At 51.7% G+C, this 18,499-nt stretch overlaps 7 protein-coding genes across 7 annotated transcripts; 5 read left to right on the top strand and 2 right to left on the bottom strand.

The window, feature by feature from the left end:
* Window positions 1-54: 54 nt before the first annotated feature.
* On the top strand, window positions 55-3,678 carry J4E79_003843 (uncharacterized protein; the record flags this gene model as incomplete). Its single annotated transcript, XM_049352733.1, has 2 exons — window positions 55-1,381; window positions 1,418-3,678. 2 exons carry the CDS (start codon window positions 55-57, stop codon window positions 3,676-3,678), a joined length of 3,588 nt encoding a protein of 1,195 aa, XP_049213112.1.
* A 3,819-nt stretch (window positions 3,679-7,497) lies between these two features.
* J4E79_003842 (uncharacterized protein) lies at window positions 7,498-8,109 on the top strand (the record flags this gene model as incomplete). Its single annotated transcript, XM_049352732.1, has 3 exons — window positions 7,498-7,593; window positions 7,644-7,865; window positions 7,921-8,109. 3 exons carry the CDS (start codon window positions 7,498-7,500, stop codon window positions 8,107-8,109), a joined length of 507 nt encoding a protein of 168 aa, XP_049213111.1.
* Window positions 8,110-8,518: 409 nt separating this feature from the next.
* Window positions 8,519-9,145, top strand: J4E79_003841 (uncharacterized protein; the record flags this gene model as incomplete). Its single annotated transcript, XM_049352731.1, has 3 exons — window positions 8,519-8,641; window positions 8,693-8,890; window positions 8,948-9,145. 3 exons carry the CDS (start codon window positions 8,519-8,521, stop codon window positions 9,143-9,145), a joined length of 519 nt encoding a protein of 172 aa, XP_049213110.1.
* Window positions 9,146-10,968: 1,823 nt separating this feature from the next.
* J4E79_003840 (uncharacterized protein) lies at window positions 10,969-12,700 on the top strand (the record flags this gene model as incomplete). The annotated part of the gene is made up of 2 exons (XM_049352730.1): window positions 10,969-12,151; window positions 12,219-12,700. The coding sequence occupies 2 exons, from the start codon at window positions 10,969-10,971 to the stop codon at window positions 12,698-12,700; spliced, it is 1,665 nt and encodes a 554-aa protein (XP_049213109.1).
* Window positions 12,701-12,786: 86 nt separating this feature from the next.
* J4E79_003839 (uncharacterized protein) lies at window positions 12,787-13,626 on the bottom strand (the record flags this gene model as incomplete). Its single annotated transcript, XM_049352729.1, has 1 exon — window positions 12,787-13,626. One exon carries the CDS (start codon window positions 13,624-13,626, stop codon window positions 12,787-12,789), a length of 840 nt encoding a protein of 279 aa, XP_049213108.1.
* Window positions 13,627-14,421: 795 nt separating this feature from the next.
* J4E79_003838 (uncharacterized protein) lies at window positions 14,422-15,093 on the bottom strand (the record flags this gene model as incomplete). Its single annotated transcript, XM_049352728.1, has 1 exon — window positions 14,422-15,093. The coding sequence occupies one exon, from the start codon at window positions 15,091-15,093 to the stop codon at window positions 14,422-14,424; it is 672 nt and encodes a 223-aa protein (XP_049213107.1).
* A 1,623-nt stretch (window positions 15,094-16,716) lies between these two features.
* Window positions 16,717-18,269, top strand: J4E79_003837 (uncharacterized protein; the record flags this gene model as incomplete). The annotated part of the gene is made up of 2 exons (XM_049352727.1): window positions 16,717-17,584; window positions 17,644-18,269. The coding sequence occupies 2 exons, from the start codon at window positions 16,717-16,719 to the stop codon at window positions 18,267-18,269; spliced, it is 1,494 nt and encodes a 497-aa protein (XP_049213106.1).
* Between the last annotated feature and the right edge of the window lie 230 nt (window positions 18,270-18,499).

The raw sequence follows: 18,499 nt of genomic DNA, 5'->3' as shown, positions 1-18,499 counted from the left end.
CCATCATGACCCCGGCCCCGATGAACGCTCTTGATCCACCACACTACTGTCACCATGGGCTCGCGCCTCGAGAAGAACTCCGAGTCGGTCCGCAAGCGCATCGCCAGCCACCAGTTTGATGGCGAGGATGGAGAGGAGTACCGCGGCTCGGCCTTTGGCGGCTTTACCGACTACTTCAGGCGGAAGAAGATCAAACTGCAGAATCTCGATGCCGACATACGAAACCAGGCCGGCAACAAACCTCAAATCTTCAAAGGCGTCGTGGCGCATGTCAACGGCTACACGCAACCATCGCTCAACGACCTGCACACCTTCATAGTCCAACACGGCGGCGGCTTCATGCAGTATCTGGATGGGAAGACTACGGTCACGCACATCATTGCCAGTAGTCTGACGCCGAAGAAAGTCGTCGAGTTCCGGAGATACCGAATCGTAAAGCCCGCGTGGATCGTAGACAGCATACAAGCGGGCAAGTTGCTGCCATGGAGCGAGTACCGAGTAGTTGATGAGGGCGAGAAGCAGAATGTGCTGGCTTTCAGCAAGGGCGGCATGACTAGCACCGCGAATGTCAAGACAAGGGGTTATCGGGACCAGACTGATGCCAGCTGGTACACGAGTCAACTGAGGGGAAGCCAGGCTGGTCCGGCGAGTACACCAACACCGAGCAGCAGCATGCGCGCGCGCTTTTCGAACAAAAAGCAGCGGCTTCCTACACCGGACGATGACATCGAGGATCTGCCACCCTCCCGCGAACCCGAAGGCCTGCCTGGCCAGGCTAGATCCGGAGAGTCGAGTAAAGCTGCGAAGCTTGTCACACCACCCAAGACCAGCCCTTCACTAGCCCCGGCTAGGACAGACAACGTGCCGGACGAGGTCGACGATTGTCTCTATACGGACCCGAGCCCTCCTCCGCCCCAGCGCGCAGAGTCAAAAGACGATAACGAAGACCAAGTTGAGCAACTGCCTCCGGTGCAAGACGCTCCAAAGCCTAAGAACCGGGAGCTGACTGCCGAGGAGCACAATGCAATACTTCTACGGGATCCAAAGGTTCGCAAATCTACCGTTGTCGATCCGAATTTCCTCGAACAATACTATCGCGAATCACGGCTGCATCATCTGTCGACATGGAAAGCCGATCTCAAGTCCCAGCTGCAGGCACTAGCGAGCGAGAAGACCTCGTCACAGAGGGCCAAGCAGAAGCGCGCCCCGGGCGCTCGGCGCTATATTCTCCACGTGGACTTTGACAGTTTCTTCGCAGCAGTCAGCTTGAAGAAACACCCAGAATACAAAGACAAGCCGGCAGTTGTTGCGCATGGCCAAGGCAGCGGGTCTGAAATCGCGAGTTGCAACTATCCTGCCCGAACATTTGGTGTCAAAAACGGTATGTGGATGAAGCGGGCTCAAGAGCTTTGTCCAGACCTTAAAATCTTGCCTTATGACTTTCCCGAGTACGAAGCCACCAGCCGCGCCTTTTACGATGCCATATTGGCTAGCGGTGGTCTAGTGCAGAGTGTTAGTATCGACGAAGCGCTCATCGATGTATCGAACCTATGCATCGCTGCTGGTGGTAGTGATGGCAAACAATACTCCGAAGGCAGCAGTCATCGCGAGCAGGCGAAAGCCGAAGAAATTGCACTCAATCTACGCGACGAAGTCAGATCCAGGACTGGTTGTAACGTTTCCGTCGGCATCGGTAGCAACATCTTGCTAGCTAAAGTAGCCTTACGCAAAGCAAAGCCTGCCGGACAACACCAGATCAAACCCGAAGAGGTATTAGACTTCATAGGTCAACTTCAGGTACAAGATCTCCCAGGCGTCGCTTGGTCGATTGGAGGCAAGCTTGAGGACCAGGGAGTCAAACTCGTCAAAGACATTCGCGAGCTTACGAAAGAAAGGCTCGTTCAGATACTAGGGCCCAAGACTGGAGAGAAGCTTTACGAGTACGCAAGAGGTATCGATCATCAAGAAGTAGGGGAGCAAGTCGTCCGCAAGTCTATTTCTGCCGAGGTGAACTGGGGTGTTCGCTTTGAGAACCAGGAGCAAGCTGATGAGTTCATTGCAAGCTTATGCGGAGAGCTCCAGAAGAGACTGTTGAAGGAGAGGGTAAAGGGCAAGCATTTCATGATGAAGATTATGCGACGTTCTCCAGACGCTCCTCTGGATCCTCCCAAGCATCTTGGCCACGGCAAATGCGACACGCATAATAAAAGCCTCACGCTTGGTGTCGCTACCAACGCCAAAGAAATTCTTACGAAAGAGGCATTAGGCATACTGCGCGGTTTTGGTTTCACCCCAGGTGAGCTTCGAGGCATCGGCATACAGATGACAAAACTTGAGCCTATGAAGAATGCCACGGATGGTAGTCTTGAAGGCTCACAGCGACGACTACAATTCAAAGTCGGCAACGCGGAAACAGCTCGTGTGGCGCGAGCCCCAAAAGCAGTTGAGGAAGACCCCATCCAAGACGATCCCGAGACCCCACGAAAGTCCAAAGCCTCGTCAGGAGAAGAGCATGTCCCTTTTGGCGCTCAGACACTCAATGCATCAACACCTTCACGCCGCCCGCTAAACATGTTAGGCACGCAGTTCATCATGCCCTCGCAGGTTGACCCCAAAGTACTGGCCGAGCTACCAGAGGACATTCGATCAAAACTGCTGCGCCAAACGCGTCAGTCTTCTCCTACACCTGCACGCAATGAAGACAAAAGAGGCAACCCTAGCACACCTACAAAAGCTTTGCCTTTCGCTATGACAGCACTCCCAGCCCAGTCTCAACTTGATCCCGATATACTTGCTACGCTACCAGCCGAAGTTCGTGCCGAGATACTTGCACAGTATGACGCCAGCATCACTCCCTCCTCTCCCTCTCGCCGTCCAAAGGGCGCGGACCAAACGATATTACCCCAATCGCCACGCAAGAATAGAATCATAGGTATCCCTGCGAAGAAAGCCATTGTACCTGTCAAGCGTGGTAGAGGCCGGCCACCAAGATCTGCAATGCTTGCTGCCGCTGCTCAAGCAAAGTCTATTAGCATGACTGGTAAAACTCTCACTCAAGCCAATTTCATCTCTCTCAAGAACCCCGCACGAGAAAGTGAGAGTAGAGAGAACTCCGCGGGCCCAAGCGATGATGCCTTTGAAGCGCCCACCGTACCTAAACCACCAAAGGAAGATGACCTTGACCCAGCCTTCCTCGCTGCGCTACCCGAAGACGTTCGCAAAGAGGTACTCGCACAACACAAAGCCGAGAAAATGAATGCTTTCCGTGTCTCTGTATCACGCAAGGCTAAACCTCCACCGGTAGTCGAACCGCCTACAGAACTACCCACGATCAAAGTCCCTCGCCCTGTAAAGCCGACCTTTACAACCGACAAACTCTCGGCGCTGGCGGACTTGAGGGTCGCCATGAAGCAATGGATTGGCGAGTTTACTGACGAAGGGCCGTATGGCGAAGATGTTGTTGCATTGATCAAGTATCTCAGAAAGGTCGTACTGGAAGAAAAGGACATCAGCAAGGCTGTTGGTATGGTGAAATGGATCGACTACGTCATTAATTACGAGGCGGAAAAGGACGAAAACTTTTCGAAAGAGCCATGGGAAACAGCTCTTGCGAAGATCAAGGACGGCGTCGTCAAGGCGGTGAAAGAGAGAGGTTTGGGCCGAGTGTCTTTTGACTAGTCTATGTATGTTTCACGACCTATCACGAATGAATGAGCCATGCCACGCTGCAGTATGTGCGCCAGGTTCGGGTGACACGATGATACCCGACACTTGGGTATCACCAAGAGAGAGTACATTCCACCCAACTTCCAAGGTGCATCATGCGGTCCATAGACATGGACACAAAGGCAACTTTGCGCTAGCACCCGGCAATAGGTTCAGTCATGACCTATGACAGCAGACATATGACTAGGAATCACCCCCATCGTAACATGTCGTCAAGAAATCCTAGCTCTTCTTCCTGAGCTATAAAGCAACCTATACTGTTCAACTTTGTCTATTCTTCCGCATTTTCAAGCAGAAGATCTCTGAAACCTACCGATCAATCACACATCCACACCACGATACCAATAGTAGCTCCAGCGGTACGTTAGCACCAGAAAGTGCAGGCCACGATGAGATTCTGGACCACACTTACGATAGCGGGATTCATGGGGGTAGTATCCACTACCGCGAATGACCTCACCCCATCAAGGGTCTCTACAGGCATTGCAGTGGCGGTGGCTCCCACTATCGTTGCAAACCACGTTCCGAGATCGAAATTTCGCTATCGATCTGTCCAGTTCCTGCTTGAGAAGATAGATCAAAAACTAAACTGGATGTCCTTCGTCGGTCCTGGAGGCGAGGCAGTCGACCCCTGTGCGCCTACATCATCCTCCGCGCCCTTCCAGGGCCTCCATCGATGGTGGCCGACAAACAAGCCTGAATTCACTGGGACCAAAGATGAGCAGATCCCCGACAGATACCTTGAAAGGATGCCGGAGGTGAGTCTTGCAACGCTATGTGATACTAGGTGAAGCATCAGGCTGACAAACATATCCCTCTAAAGCCCGATGAAAGTCTTCCGATCACTATCAACGGTCAAGATAACTGCTACTACTCGAGCGACGGCGCGCAAAAGACTTGGATCGAGTGTGACGACAAGCACTTTGAACACTGTGGTTTCGACCCGCAGATCAAAGATCCGGAGATACACTGTGATAACGGCCGTCGGTACCGTCGCGTGTTCTTTTGCGACTTTGATGAAGAGGTGCCTAAGGAATCATCCTAGCATTGGGCTGTCTGAAGAGAGTGGGTAGAGGCGCTGGGGGTAGCACTTGCCGGACCCAGGTCCTTCCAATTACACCCTTTTCGTTCATACCTGCTAGCATGACTGCCCGTTGTAGTACCAGCCGCATTTCTTCTTAGCCGTAGTTGATACTGTATAGGATCATGGAAACTGTGAGACATGGAAGAGCCCGCTATTCATTCAATCTTGGTGTTACTGTGATACCTAGGTACGTTACCTGACTTACCCAGGTAGGTGCTCTACGCAGTATCAGAACATGACGCAATAATCGCGCCACGTGCTGCTCGATCACATGATCACAGCGCTGTTTCACCGTTGACGTTCGCACTCACTGTTGGCAGGTCACCGATTGCTCCTGCCCCGCTTACAGTTCCATGATCCACGATTTTTAGTCCTTCGCCAATCTAAGCTTAGGCGCTTATCTACTCGGCTCTCACCTTCACCCGCGCTTTCTTTCTGCTTTACAAAACCTAGCCAAGCTACTGCCATTTAACCCCCCAACTTACACTCGTCATGTTTTCGTGGCTCCCTTTACTCGTTTGGCTTGTCGCGTATCTGGTCGCGCCAGGTATCGCGGTACCTCTCGAGGTACCTAGCCCGCACGCACTCTCGAACAGTACATCAATGGCAACATCTGATGGAGCGATGGTCAGTACTTCATTTCAGTGCTCCTCAACAAAGCAAGACTGACCTTAGTACAAGCATATCCGCGACCCCAGAAAACTGAACTCCATCCAAATTATCCTCAGGAAGCAATCTCGGCTCTCAGCAAGAACAGAATACTATTACCACTTCTATGAGGGCCCTTCTGGTATGGCCGCGCCACTCTGCAGCCTGGGATATGGCATGAAAGACTTCCACCCTGTCGAATCTATGGGTCCATACTACTACAAAGGCGACCCAATCAAGAAGCCCCCGTTTCCGCCGGAGGTGAGTCTGCAGAACACTGGCATGATCTGTGTCTTTTATCGATTCGTTATGAGCAGGTACTGACTTTACGCGGTATAGATGACTTTCCCTTTGGATCTCCCAGGCAAATATGTCGGCTGTCAATATACCTCAACAGGCGGCGATCCAGGCTGGCTTGACTGCGGCCCGGGTCGTGACATTCTGCATTTCGACCAAGATGAACGGTATTTAGAACCAGCCCAGGAATGCGACTGGAGAGAGAAGGCATGGGATCATCGCGGTTTCTTCGTGGATACTTAGGCTCGTCTATCAATAAGACGTTGTGCTCGAGGATGGCTGAGGCTGGAACATGCGCACAGCGCAGAGCGGAGATACTCTACATTGTGCGAAGGAATGCATGCATATGCCGCTCAGTCTCTCCTCCGTTTACTACAGTGCAATGTCTTCACACTTCCATACTACGTTTAGCATTACTAGTGAAAGACCCTGTGTTTGTTTACAACATTCCTTTGTCTCCCGCAAACGCTCGACCGCTGCTCTTCACAGCTCACCGCTTCTCTACCCCACTTTGAAGACTGATTACTTCAAGTCATCGACAAGCATTTAATCTACATCAAAGCTTCTCATCCAGCTCCCTTCCTCTAATCAGCGAAACACAAGACCCAGATCAACTTCCAATTCGCCATGCTCAACTGGCTTACTTCACTTGTCTGGCTACTTGCCTGCTTAAGCCTTGTATTAGCAGTGCCTGTCGACACGCCTGCCGGTAATGTCACATCTATAGCAAGGCGCAATACTGCGAACGTATGTTTATCAGCCCTTTTGGCGCACTCCCGTAGCAATCTTGTAGCACTCTTGCTGATGAAGCTAACTAGGCATCTAAATATCCGTACTCCCTCCAGCTCATCCTAAGTAAATTCCCTGTGCGCCGATACAACTGGTTCATCTTCCAGGGACCCCAAGGAATCGCAGTGGATCCTTGCCTGGACCCTAAAGATGATCCGAACTTCGAGCGAGTCTACTTCGGAAGGGAATTAGCGGGCGAGGACGACGACATCGCCCATCCGCCGTTTCCCCCTCTCAGTGTAAGTAGAATATTCTTAAACTCTTTGCTGAGTATCGCATGCTAACTCGCACTCTCTTATAGGTATACGCTGACATCGAGTATTCCGAAGACTGCCATTACATTGGTAGCGGCGTCGACGCTGGTCAGTTTCGATGCGGAGATTACTACATCATCGATTGTGCGAAAGATCCGCGCTACAACGAGGCAACCTTCAGATGCCCGGATGGTCGGGAATATCACCGCGGATATAACTGCGAGTTCTGAGGAGGTAGGCTAGATGGACCCGGGCTGATGGCAAGCGTATGTAAGGGTTAACCGTATGGTTCAAGTAGGCTTATTTAAGTGGCCATCTCACCCAACATATGCATGTATGGTAAGGAATGCACTCGTCCTCAAGCAATATATTCGTCCTCAAGTAATGTATATGCCCAGGTGTCCTCAAGAAATGTACTCGTCCTCAAAAAATGTAAGCGTGGAGACAGGCTCGTGTGCGAGTTCTGACGCGTTGTTTGCCTTCTGACCCTATCTTAGCGACTGCCGTTTGCTTCATCTGAGACTAACTGCAATTGGCTACACACACGTGCTACTCTTGCGCGGTTGCCTACTTAACGCACTCACTTCTCACCACGAGCTTGTCGAGATATCGAGCTCCAGCGCCAATTCAGAATATCGCGTCTCCGTTCATACACACTTCATCAACTCGACAGAGCCTGCCTACGAATCAATAGCAACTATGTCCTCCTTAGTCACCTACCTCGTGTGGCTCTTCGTCGGCCTCGGCTTCGTTCTTGCCGCACCCGCTGAGCAGTTTGCAGACCACCCCACTGCCGTGAGTGCGCGATGGTGTTGAAGTCAAGCATCGTACTGACTGCGTTCAAGGGCCAGGGTCCGTATCCGTACTCCCTCCAGATCCAAGTCGAGGAGGTAGACACCAAGTACTACGTGTGGGACATCTTCCAAGGACCTAGCGGCGTAGCCGTGAACCCTTGTGGAGACACTCGCTTCGAGAAGGTCTATCATGGCGAGCCCGGATGGCACACCAACAAGCCAGACATGGACAGCCCTCCTTACCCTCAGAACTATTTGCCGTTCGTCCCCGAGGTGAGTTGGCTACTATCCTTAGACGCGCACCGTACATGCACTGACTCACCTCTAGTTCGAGGTCCCAATCGAGTACGGCAACCGCGGCGACTGTGCCTACCACGCCACTGGCAAGGATGCGGGCCAGTTCCGTTGCGGCGACTACTACATAATCGACTGCGCCAAGGACCCTCGATATGGACAACAAGTTTCCTGCGGTAACCCACGTCCACGCTACGCTGTGGCCTGGTACTGCGAGTTCTAGAGGTTGGATAAAGAATCTGACGAAGAGCGACCGTGATGGTGGACAAGGCGCAGCTTGAGACATGACTACACGTCTCCTGCCTCCTATAGATATGGGAATACTGAGCCATTCTACGTAGAACCAATGAATGTATGAAGAACGCTCTCATTATCGCTCTCGGTCTCACTCTAATCACCCTGTACGTCAAAGCGCGAAGACCTGTCGCCTAACTTAGTCGTTTGCACGCCCCCTTCCGCCCGCCTTTTTGCCTGCCTTAATCTTGCCCACTAGAGCCGTCAGGTGCTCACTTCTTAGCCAAGAGATCATAGAATATATATGTAGCTCACAATGGCTCTCGCTCAGCCTCTATCCCTGACACAAAGCTTATCCTGAAGGCCTTGACAAAACGCACAATAACATCTCCCTCAACATGCTCGCGTGGCTCACCCTCCTCATGGGCCTTTCCATCAGTCTACTATTCGGCGCGACCACTGCAACATCTGCCCAGTTCTTGAGCCCCGAGGCGCAGGCTAATCGCACCGCACATGGTCTGGTACGTATGCATTCTGTTCTGGGACGCGGTGCTCTACTGACCTTATATTAGCAAGCTGATGTGTTCACCAATTCGGTTCAGATTATTCTTGAGCGTTACTCGATCGCGGACTTCTACTGGTCGTTGTATCTAGGTCCTTATGGTGTGAAGATGAATGCCTGCAAACCAGGAGACTTCAAGCTCGGCTCGCAGATAGGTGATTTCGACTACGATCGCAACGACATCAACAACCCCCCAAACCCACCCGCGGTAAGTGAACTCATCGATTGCAGCTTGGAAGTGCACATGAAACTGACCGGAGCGTAGACGGAGCTACCTGTTCCCGAGTGGATGGGCCGCAAGGACTGCAACTGGAAGACCAACGGTCACGGTGATGTCGGTCAGTTCGTATGTGGCGACTGGATGATCTACGACTGTGAGCGAGATGCGAGTTGGAACGATGGAGCGATCTCATGTACCGGCCAAGGTTGGTCGTATCATCGGGGATACGCCTGCAACTTCTAGGCTGGGGTTCTTCGTGCGTTGCATAACTCGGCAAAAGAGTCTTTCGTCGCTTGAGTAATGTGGTGGACGGTCTTGGGATTGGGATCTTTCTGTCTGCAACACGGCGGAACATTTGATTTCCTCTTAGAAGCCGGACAGCTGGTTACCATCTTAGATACTTGGTGAATCGAATTGGGTATCGCTTCCAGATACACATGCTTATATTCTACTCGCTTCAAGGTGCGCTAGTGGCCGAAAGAAAGCGCTTCCCTATTTGTTTGCTTGTATGGTCTCGGCGTGTGTTGTTCGTCTCTCGAGGGTGTCACTGCCTACGTGGCAACCAATCGGTTCACTTTCGCTTACAGTACATAAACTCGTCCCGCTGCTCGAGCCAACTCTCCTCTCCCTAACGGCTCTCGAAATCAAGAAGCAAGTAGCACGTTGACTTCTACGCCGTTAAACATGCGGACGCTCGCCACATTGCTTGTCAGCCCAGTCGCCATCTTCCTCGGCACGACTTCTGCTACCCCCGTCAAGTACACTGGCGTACAGAGATCCGAAAATGGTAATGATTGGCGCCCCTCGGTCGGTTTTCTGAATACCAAGATAGACTTCACCGCTAATTCCGAGGTAGGACTACTACGACTCCTCGGTCCAGATCCTTCTCCTCCGATCATCCGGTACAGAGTACTATTGGCAAATGTACCAAGGCCCAGCCCTAGTATCTGTGGATCCTTGCGGCTATCCAGACCCCTTCAAGGTCGCGGATTTCAAAGGCGTGTACCATTACGGACGAGACGCGATTGACAACCCTCCGCAAGCTCCTGCTGTAAGTCATGATACATGTTGCGGAAGCTTATGCCAGACAGGAGGGAAACGCTGTAGCTGATAGCACATTCTTAGATGGATCTCAAGTTGTTGAAGTGGATGGACCATGATGATTGCGTGTGGAGAACACAGGGTAACGGAGACGTTGGGCATGTAGTTTGTGGTGATTGGTTGGATATGCCCTGCGAGGTGGATGGGTCGTACAACCAAGGCGTGTTGAACTGCCATGGGAGGTCTTTCCATCGTATGTACGCTTGTAGGTACTGAGCGCGGGTGAACGAGGTGCTGGTTGCAAGCGGGTCAACTTCGGGGTCGCGTCAGGGAAACTCGGGGGGCTGGTAGGCGCTTCTGGTCGAGGCCCCACATTCCACAGCTTTGGGTACTCGCAGTGTGCACATTGCGATGGCGTGGTTTGCATGACCAGATATCCTGTTCATTAACATTTCCATGCGCACCTGACTATCGCTTGCCAACCTTTGAGAATTTGGAGGACATGCCTTTGGCCTCGCGATTGGGGGAAGAAGAGACGTGAGCTGGAGCGTGCGCGATCATCAATGACGACATTTACTAAGCCCGGAATGGTTAACATGCATAGCCCTCTTCCCGAGGTCGCGAAGTGAGTTCAGTTTCGACCTTTTCCTCATCGTCTACATCTTTGCCAATTGTACTTTTCGAGTTCCCAGAATTCGCATACCCCGATACCCAGCGCACGAGTATCACATTAGTCGAGGTTAAAGTTTTGGCTTCTTCCGAGTATTCACTAGACTACGAGCCGAATGCGAGTATAGTATGATGCCGTATCGGTGCAGCCGAGGATGTCTTTTCGTCTTCGTCGATATGGTTGGTTGATAGTACCAAGTAGCAGGACATGAACAGGATGGTTATAAGGACGTCCAGAGCTTCTGGCATATGAACTTCCCCCTCACAATCATCAGTGTCAACACCGGATCGCTTATACTTTTCGAGCTTTTTGGGATAATCTTTTTCTTCTTACGACCTACTAGCTGCCTCGCGATATGGAAGCTCCTCTATTCTATTCGTCCAAAGGGCCAGAAAATGCTACCGCCTTCGTCAACGGACGAGTATACACCGTGGACGATGCGCAACCATGGGTTGAAGCCTTCATCGTCAATCCCGACGGCAAGTTTGAAGCTGTCGGCTCGAACGAGGAGATCAGAACCATTGCTAAAAGAAGAGGACTCGTTCAGTACCAACTACAAGAGAAATTTGTCATGCCCGGTATCCACGACGCTCATACTCACCTCTTAGCGGCTGGATGCCAGCGCACTGGGGAAGCACACGTCGGCTGGGATAGCACCGACAAGACCCTCGCCAGCAACATCAAGTCAGCTTCCTGTGCCTGCGCTTTTTCAAATGTCATGGGCAACTGGATTATAGGCAACTTTTACCAGGCAAGCAACTTTGCCGATGGCATTCCCGACAGAAAATACCTCGATGAGCTGTACCCCGACGACCCCGTAATCGTGCGCGAAATATCCTGCCATCGAATTCTCGTGAATTCTGCTGGGTTGCGTGAGATGGGTATCGACGACGACGTCAAGGACCCGCCTGGGGGTTTCTTCTTTCGTCGAACTGATGGCACACTCACCGGAGAGATTGTCGAGGCTGCAACAACTCCAATCTGGCGCGGTCTACGGCGCACACCACTCAGCTATGCCAAGACTGTCATCGAGTTTGCCATGTCTGAATGTCATAGGTATGGCATTACATCCGTGCAAGAGGCATCGGCCAACACCGTCTATCTACACGCCGTGCGTGAGCTGGAAGCGGAGAATCGCCTGCCTCTAAACATACACACACACATTGTTGCCGCACCGGAGAAAGCTCACGAGCGCGAGGAATCACTAGCAGCTCTGCTCAATGTTGCAGAAGCTTTTGAGAGCAAACATGTTCACACGAGCTTTGTCAAGTTCTTCCTCGACGGCGCTCCGCTTCCTCCACAGTCCACCCAATGCGATTTGAACGACCATGGAGCGCCCGATGCTAAGCATTTGCTGTTGAGCTACGACAAGCTACTCGAACAAGTTCTCAAATACGATGCTCGGAACATGACATGCAAGATCCACGCCGCAGGCGAGGGAAGCTTGCGGCTTGCGCTGGACGCCTACGAGGCTGTGCGAAAGAACAACCCCAACGGTCCCAAGCACGAGGTTGCGCATTGTAATGCAGTCCATCCAGGTATGTGAAGCCATCCCTGGGCATCCTTCGCGAGATCTTCATGCTAGCAAACTAACTTATGCTGTAGATGACATCCCACGGATCGCACGCCTGGGCCTTACCGCCGAAATGTCCCCGGCAATTTGGCACCATCCCATTGTGCAAGCAGCGCCCCATCTGCTCAAGTGGCCCTTCAACGATATTCTGGCTACAGGCGCTCGTATGACGATTGGCTCGGATTGGATCTTGACTCCCAACCCGAGTTTGTTCGATCCACTTGCACACCTGGTGGAGAGACTTGAAGTGCCTGAAACACCAGCCCATAAGGGATTGAACAAAAGGCTGGTAGCCGCTGCAACGCTCTGCCGTATGATCACGTTGGGAGGTGCAGAAGCGGTGGGAAGAAGTCGCACGCAGGGCAGCATTGAAGTTGGGAAGATGGCAAACTTCATTGCTGTTGACCAGGACTTGAGTCAGGGAGAGTTTGCTGGAGCTACAGTCTTGAAGACTTGGTTTGAGGGACGACAGGTGTATAGTTCTGTGCCGGGCCAGTTGGGGTTGAAATGTTGATGGCTTGGCCTTCTGTAGATTAGCCCCGCCATCAGCGCATTTCATTTCCAGCAATGAAGAGATCCGCGGCTTTGGCTATCCTCGCCTCAGTGATTGGCATCTTCAGTCTCAATCTTCTCTTCTTCATCGACTTCTCCAACCAGTGTGTATCCTTGAGGTTCCTTCACAGCCGCAACGAATATAACGCTCCCCACGATCAATGCCGCACCAGCGAACTTCCACCATCCCGGCTCCAGTCTCCATACAATCTTATCCGCTAACATAGCGAACACCACCTGCAGATTTACTATGTGAAGCGCTCTCTTCGAATCGCCGGTCATCAAGCTCGCTGCCAGGAGCCAATGCATAGCGAACCCCAATATGCCCAACACGCACACGAACAGCCATCCTACGGCGGTAGATGGGAAATTCAAGCCTTGTTGCTGTATGATGAGTGATGCCCAGCTGAGTAGCGTACAAATGGGCGCAAAGTATGCAACCGTTGTCATCGGGTGTACGTGCTCTCCTAGACACGACATCGTTAAGAAAGAGACTGCGCCGCCGAAGACACCGATAAGTGCCGCACCAATGGCCAGCGCATGTTCTCTAGGCGTATTCGTTATATGAGCGCTCCATGGCTGCAATACGCAGAGTACGCCAATGACCGCAATTAGAGCTGCGAGAATTTGAGCGACAGAGCAGCGCTGCTGACCTGGTAATAAGCCGAGGAGAAGAGCTGCGAGAATTGGCGCGAGGAAGTTGATCAGAGTCGCCTCAGCTAATGCGAGATAGCGCAGAGAGATGTAGAAGCCCCAGATACCGAAGAAACCCGCAACGCCTCTTACGACGAGTAGAGGGCGCAGCTTAGGAGGACCAAATGCACCACCGGGAATGGCTGCCGGGGACAGTAATATGTACGTCCACGACAGAATGGTGATGATCGACATCATAACAATGAGTATCTGGAGAACATTAGTATTTGCGTAGGTGGACGGGGAGCATATTCCCATACCTCGGAAGTACCGACTGTTGTGGTGCCTGAGCCGTCGCCGCTACGCTGCGTTCCCAGGATGCGTCCCAATGTCGCCAGGATAGTGGAGCATACTTGCGCCAAGAGCATGAGAATAATGCCGGCATTATTATGAAGGATAAGATCTGCGCTGCTCGCAACACCATGGATTTTATTTGTTATTGATGTAGCTGAAATCATGGTGTTGTGATGGGGAAGGTGTACGGAAAGCTCTCCGATGGAAGACGAGCTCGGGATGCAGGAATGTGAGACTTTACGTGTATTTGAAGTGTTTCACGCCTCCTTTCAGCACAACCTTCCCAAATGCGCAGCGGAACAATTCCTGTATTCTTTACCCTTGGTCGCGTTAATTGAAGAAGGAAATATGTGCCTTGAAACTCAACAATGCGGCTTTGGTGCGTTCTGCCGCACGTGCATCAACAAATTGCGGTTTGCGCAAAGGCTGCATCATAATGTTTTTGTTAATAGACTCAACAGGAGGCTATTCCATCTGCCTCGCACGCGGTTGATGATGAAGTTGAGCTTGTCATTTACTACCTCGTTAGCAAAGACGAGGGTCCGAAATGTATATCCAGCCCACTGCCGGTAACTGGACCCCAGCCATCTTTGCGGCATCGAGCAGGATTCTTACATGCGCCAGAAGGTTATCGCTAAATATGTGCGACACTCACTATGGCTGTGAATCTTCGCCGGTGACCCCTCATACCTTCTCTTATCCTTGACATCGAACCCGTCCTTGTGCAGAGTGCGTACTATCTTCCCATGCGTCCTTCGTGATGCGCCAGATCCACTCATTCCCAAACAACTTATCTTCTATTGCGTCAGCCGGAAATCCGAGCTTCTTGTTCATCAATCCCTTGAACGCAGTATTAGCATCTACACAAGCTATGTGTATCTCATCCATGCCCAGGACAGCAAAGCCATGATCAATGGCCATACACAACGACTCATAGCCGTAGCCTGAGCCACGATAACATGTGTCCAACATCAAGCCTGCGTCACCAATCAGCTTGCCATCAGTCTTTCTTCTGCCAATCCAGCCCAAGCCGCCGGTACCGACAGTCTTCCCATCTATCTCGATAACGATGTTGGCACGCTGCAGTGGTAAATCGACGACCTGCCATTGCTTGATCAAATGCTCAATGGCGTCACTACTGTCAAGACCGGCACATGACTTGTCGTGCTGGACATTGCGATCGTCGGTGAAGAGTCGTAGGAGTGCAGAAGCGTCGTTCGTGTTAGGAAGGCGGAGATGCAGTTGGGGAAACGTAAGCGATGTGATACGTAAGTCGCTTTCACCTTCGGACGATAGATTCGTCGAATGTGTGTAGAAGACGGTACTACCGGTGGCGACAAGCGCAGGGTATTCAGTCCCTGCAGGCATGGTCTCGGGGTTTCAACGGGCTGGGTAACACTCAGAGAATCGGAGGTTTGCGCAATTGACTAGTGTGGTGTATGCAGATGGGTGCGCATACATCAGCTTCTCCGTCGATGCAACGTACGTTGGGCGTGATTGTGCCCGCCTCCGATGACGTGACGGCGTTCATCCGCGTTGACTTTAGGTATGATGGCAGCCAACAGATCAAGGCCCTGTTTGTTTCTGCTGAGTAGACTGACTGCTGACTGCGATCACAATACTTGCCGTAGTCGGTGAAGCTCGGTGAGGCTCCGACGAGGGTATTCCTGTGGGTGATGGTGTGCGGCACATTTGCGGCATGGGGCTTGGTGCCTCTACGCTATCCTGGAAATGGAAAATTGCACGTGGCCCCAGCTCAAACGTGAAAACAAAGGAGATGACGGCACCTGCATGCTTCAACACCACCTTCCTCCTTGTGCATATGCCGGAGTGGAGTGTATGCAAACATCATCTCCAAGGTTCCAGAGCCCGATAGGGCTTGCTCTTCCACCAAAAACATGCTGTGGGTAGCTGGCAAAGGGTTTTAGGTCAGCTCAATTCTAGCTTTCACCATCGTGCTGAAGCCTGGACATATCAGAGCTCACGACAACTTCAACGACGTACAACGTCTTGCATTACAATGTCTCTTCTCTGACCTTTGTACCAGGTTGTCCACATTGGGCTGACATAGTAGCGGCTATTGCACGCATGCTGGACGAACGGAGAGTGGCGGTGTCAGAGCATCGCTAGGTACCAGATTATCGCGTCGCCATCCCCAACAGACTACGTATATGTACACTCATTCGTTTGATGCCTTTCGCACGAATCCCGGGGTACCAGACGCCGTGTGATCATCGCCAAAATTTGTCTCGCGTTCGCATTAGACTAGAGATAAACTACTGCGCGACTATGCGTGGAACTCATTTCCTCTACACGACCGCTGTGGCAGTATACTGTGATTCGAAGCAACGTGGATGGTGAGATGGGTCACAGTCTTGCTACTATAGAAGGATTGGCTCTCGCCGCAAGGGTGTCGGCTCAGATGCACTGAACGCGCAACGCAGATCTTCCAGTCGCCACTTGCAAGACAAGATACACTTTCAAAGAGATCTGTCAATGGAAATTGTTGAGGCTAAACCTGTAAAACCGCCTACAGACTTCAATTGCGTCGCTTATCTGAGTATGTGCTTCGTCTCTAAGCATGTCTTTAGCTGACAGCGTACAAATCCTTTGCCGATGACGATGATGATGTTGAGGCCCATCTTGTGGCTTGCAGGGGGCTTCTGATTCAAAGAAGCATCGGAAAAAGTAAGACATAGTCTACAGACACGGCATCCACTTGGCTAACAGCCATGATCGCTTGAGGTGATGATGGTCGCGGTGCAGCTGCAGGAAGTAGACATGTTCCAGCATTTCCTACACCGCCGTATATAAGACTCAACCTCTGCGTCTATTCTAGCTAAAGCATTCTTCAGTATCGACCGTCTGATCCAGAGTACATAAGATCATTTTCCACTGCATCCCGCAAGAAGTCATTGCCTTCAATCCCAGCTTCTGATTACTTGTGGAAAGACTCAACCAGAGTTTAGCCAACAAGGTGGTCGCATCACTATGGCCGTCACAAGTTCACAACAACAGCGTGCGCTCATTCTTGATATCGGCGATGTGCTGTGTCACTGGTCTATCGAAAATCTCACTGCCATCTCTCCTCAAAGTCTCCACGCCATCACCCGATCGCCAACCTGGAGCGAACTGGAACGCGGCTGTATTAGCGAGACAGAAGCCATCCAAGCTATCAGCAAGGAGCTCTCTCTCGATCCTGACGCCATCGATACCGGGCTCATGGAATGCCGCAAGACATTGCGCGTCGACCAAGAGCTCACATTCCAACTCAAAGAGCTCAAAGCTGAGCTAGGTGACCATCTCAAGGTTTATGCCATGAGCAACATTGCCAAGGAACATTTCGCCTTTGTCAAGACCGTACTATCCGACTGGGATCTGTTCGACGGCGAGTTTTTGTCCTTTGAGGTTGGCATGACGAAACCTGATCTACAATTTCACCAGCATGTTCTGGATAGCCTCAACTTGAGCGACCCTTCTTCCGCGATCTTTGTGGACGACAAAGTCGCCAACGTCAATGCCGCCCGCTCCTTCGGAATTCATGGCATCGTCTTCGACTCCTCGACCGCTCTTATTCGTCAGTTGCGTAACCTTTTGATGGATCCTGTTGCCAGGGCACGCCGCTTCATGACCGTGAATGCGCACAAGCATACATCGTGCATTCAGGATGTCGCCCCCGTGATTTTTGATCACTTCGCCCAATTCCTCATACAAATTGAGTTGAATGATGATAGCGTCATCAGTCTCTCACCACCCGGCGCTTCCAACGCTGATGTCCAATCGGACATCCGACAGGCCCGTAGCCAAGCCAAAGCATGGAACTTCTTCAATGGCCCACCAGTCGGCACAACGAAAACGTGTAAGTAGAATCGATGAACAGTTGTGGTATATGTGCTGACTTCATACGCCTGAACCTAGACCCTGATGATGTCGACGATACAGCTCTCGCCTTTCTTGCGTTCTCTCCACCTGCAGCATCTGCCAATCCGATCTTGGACCGTATCGTCGAGAACAGGCACGATAAAGACGGTCTTATCATGATCTATCTTGGTGGCACGAGGCCCCGTGTATGCCCGTTCATTATGCTCAACGCCGTCCGTGCCCTCTATAGATACGGACGCGGCGCAGAAGTACAGCCCGAGCTCGAACACATTCGTCGCGTCCTTCTGAAAGGCGGTCACATCGATGGATCGGAACACTATCTTGCCAGCGAGACCTTTCTGTACTTTCTGGCGTGTCTCATCGAAGATAATCCCACTGCACCTGAGGTCCAGTCGCTACGTAAGCCAACGGTTGAGGCCTTACGTCAACGCGTCAATCGCCCCGGGGATTCTTTCGTCCTCGCCTCACGTGTCTTAGCATGCCAGAAGCTCGATGTGGAAACCCAATCTGACCTGGCATCTTTGAAAGAGTTGCAGGAATGTGACGGAGGCTGGGAACTGGCGTGGATATCTCGTTTCGGTAGGAGTAAGAAGATGATCGGGAACAGAGGAATACCTACGGCTTGGGCTATCAAGGCACTGGAGTACGAAGCCCAGCCATAGTTACACGAGAATGCTCTGCCGGCAAAAGGTCGACATTATAGAATAACACTTTGTGTTAAAATCATCTTATCACGGTTAACGGTCTACTACTGAACTCAGCTGATCCATCAACTCAAAAGAGTCGATACAATGTCCTATACACGGCGACGGCGGTACATCACTGTATACCGACAAAGATGTGCACCCACTGATGAATACCTACACTGCCGATTGACACGGAGGTGAAAGAT

Source organism: Alternaria viburni, assembly GCF_023758015.1.
Source record: "Alternaria viburni strain BMP 2772 chromosome Unknown scaffold_6, whole genome shotgun sequence".
NCBI lineage: Eukaryota > Fungi > Ascomycota > Dothideomycetes > Pleosporales > Pleosporaceae > Alternaria > Alternaria viburni.
The sequence above is the reverse complement of the archived record's forward strand: the minus strand, read 5'-3'. Positions and strand labels throughout refer to the sequence as shown.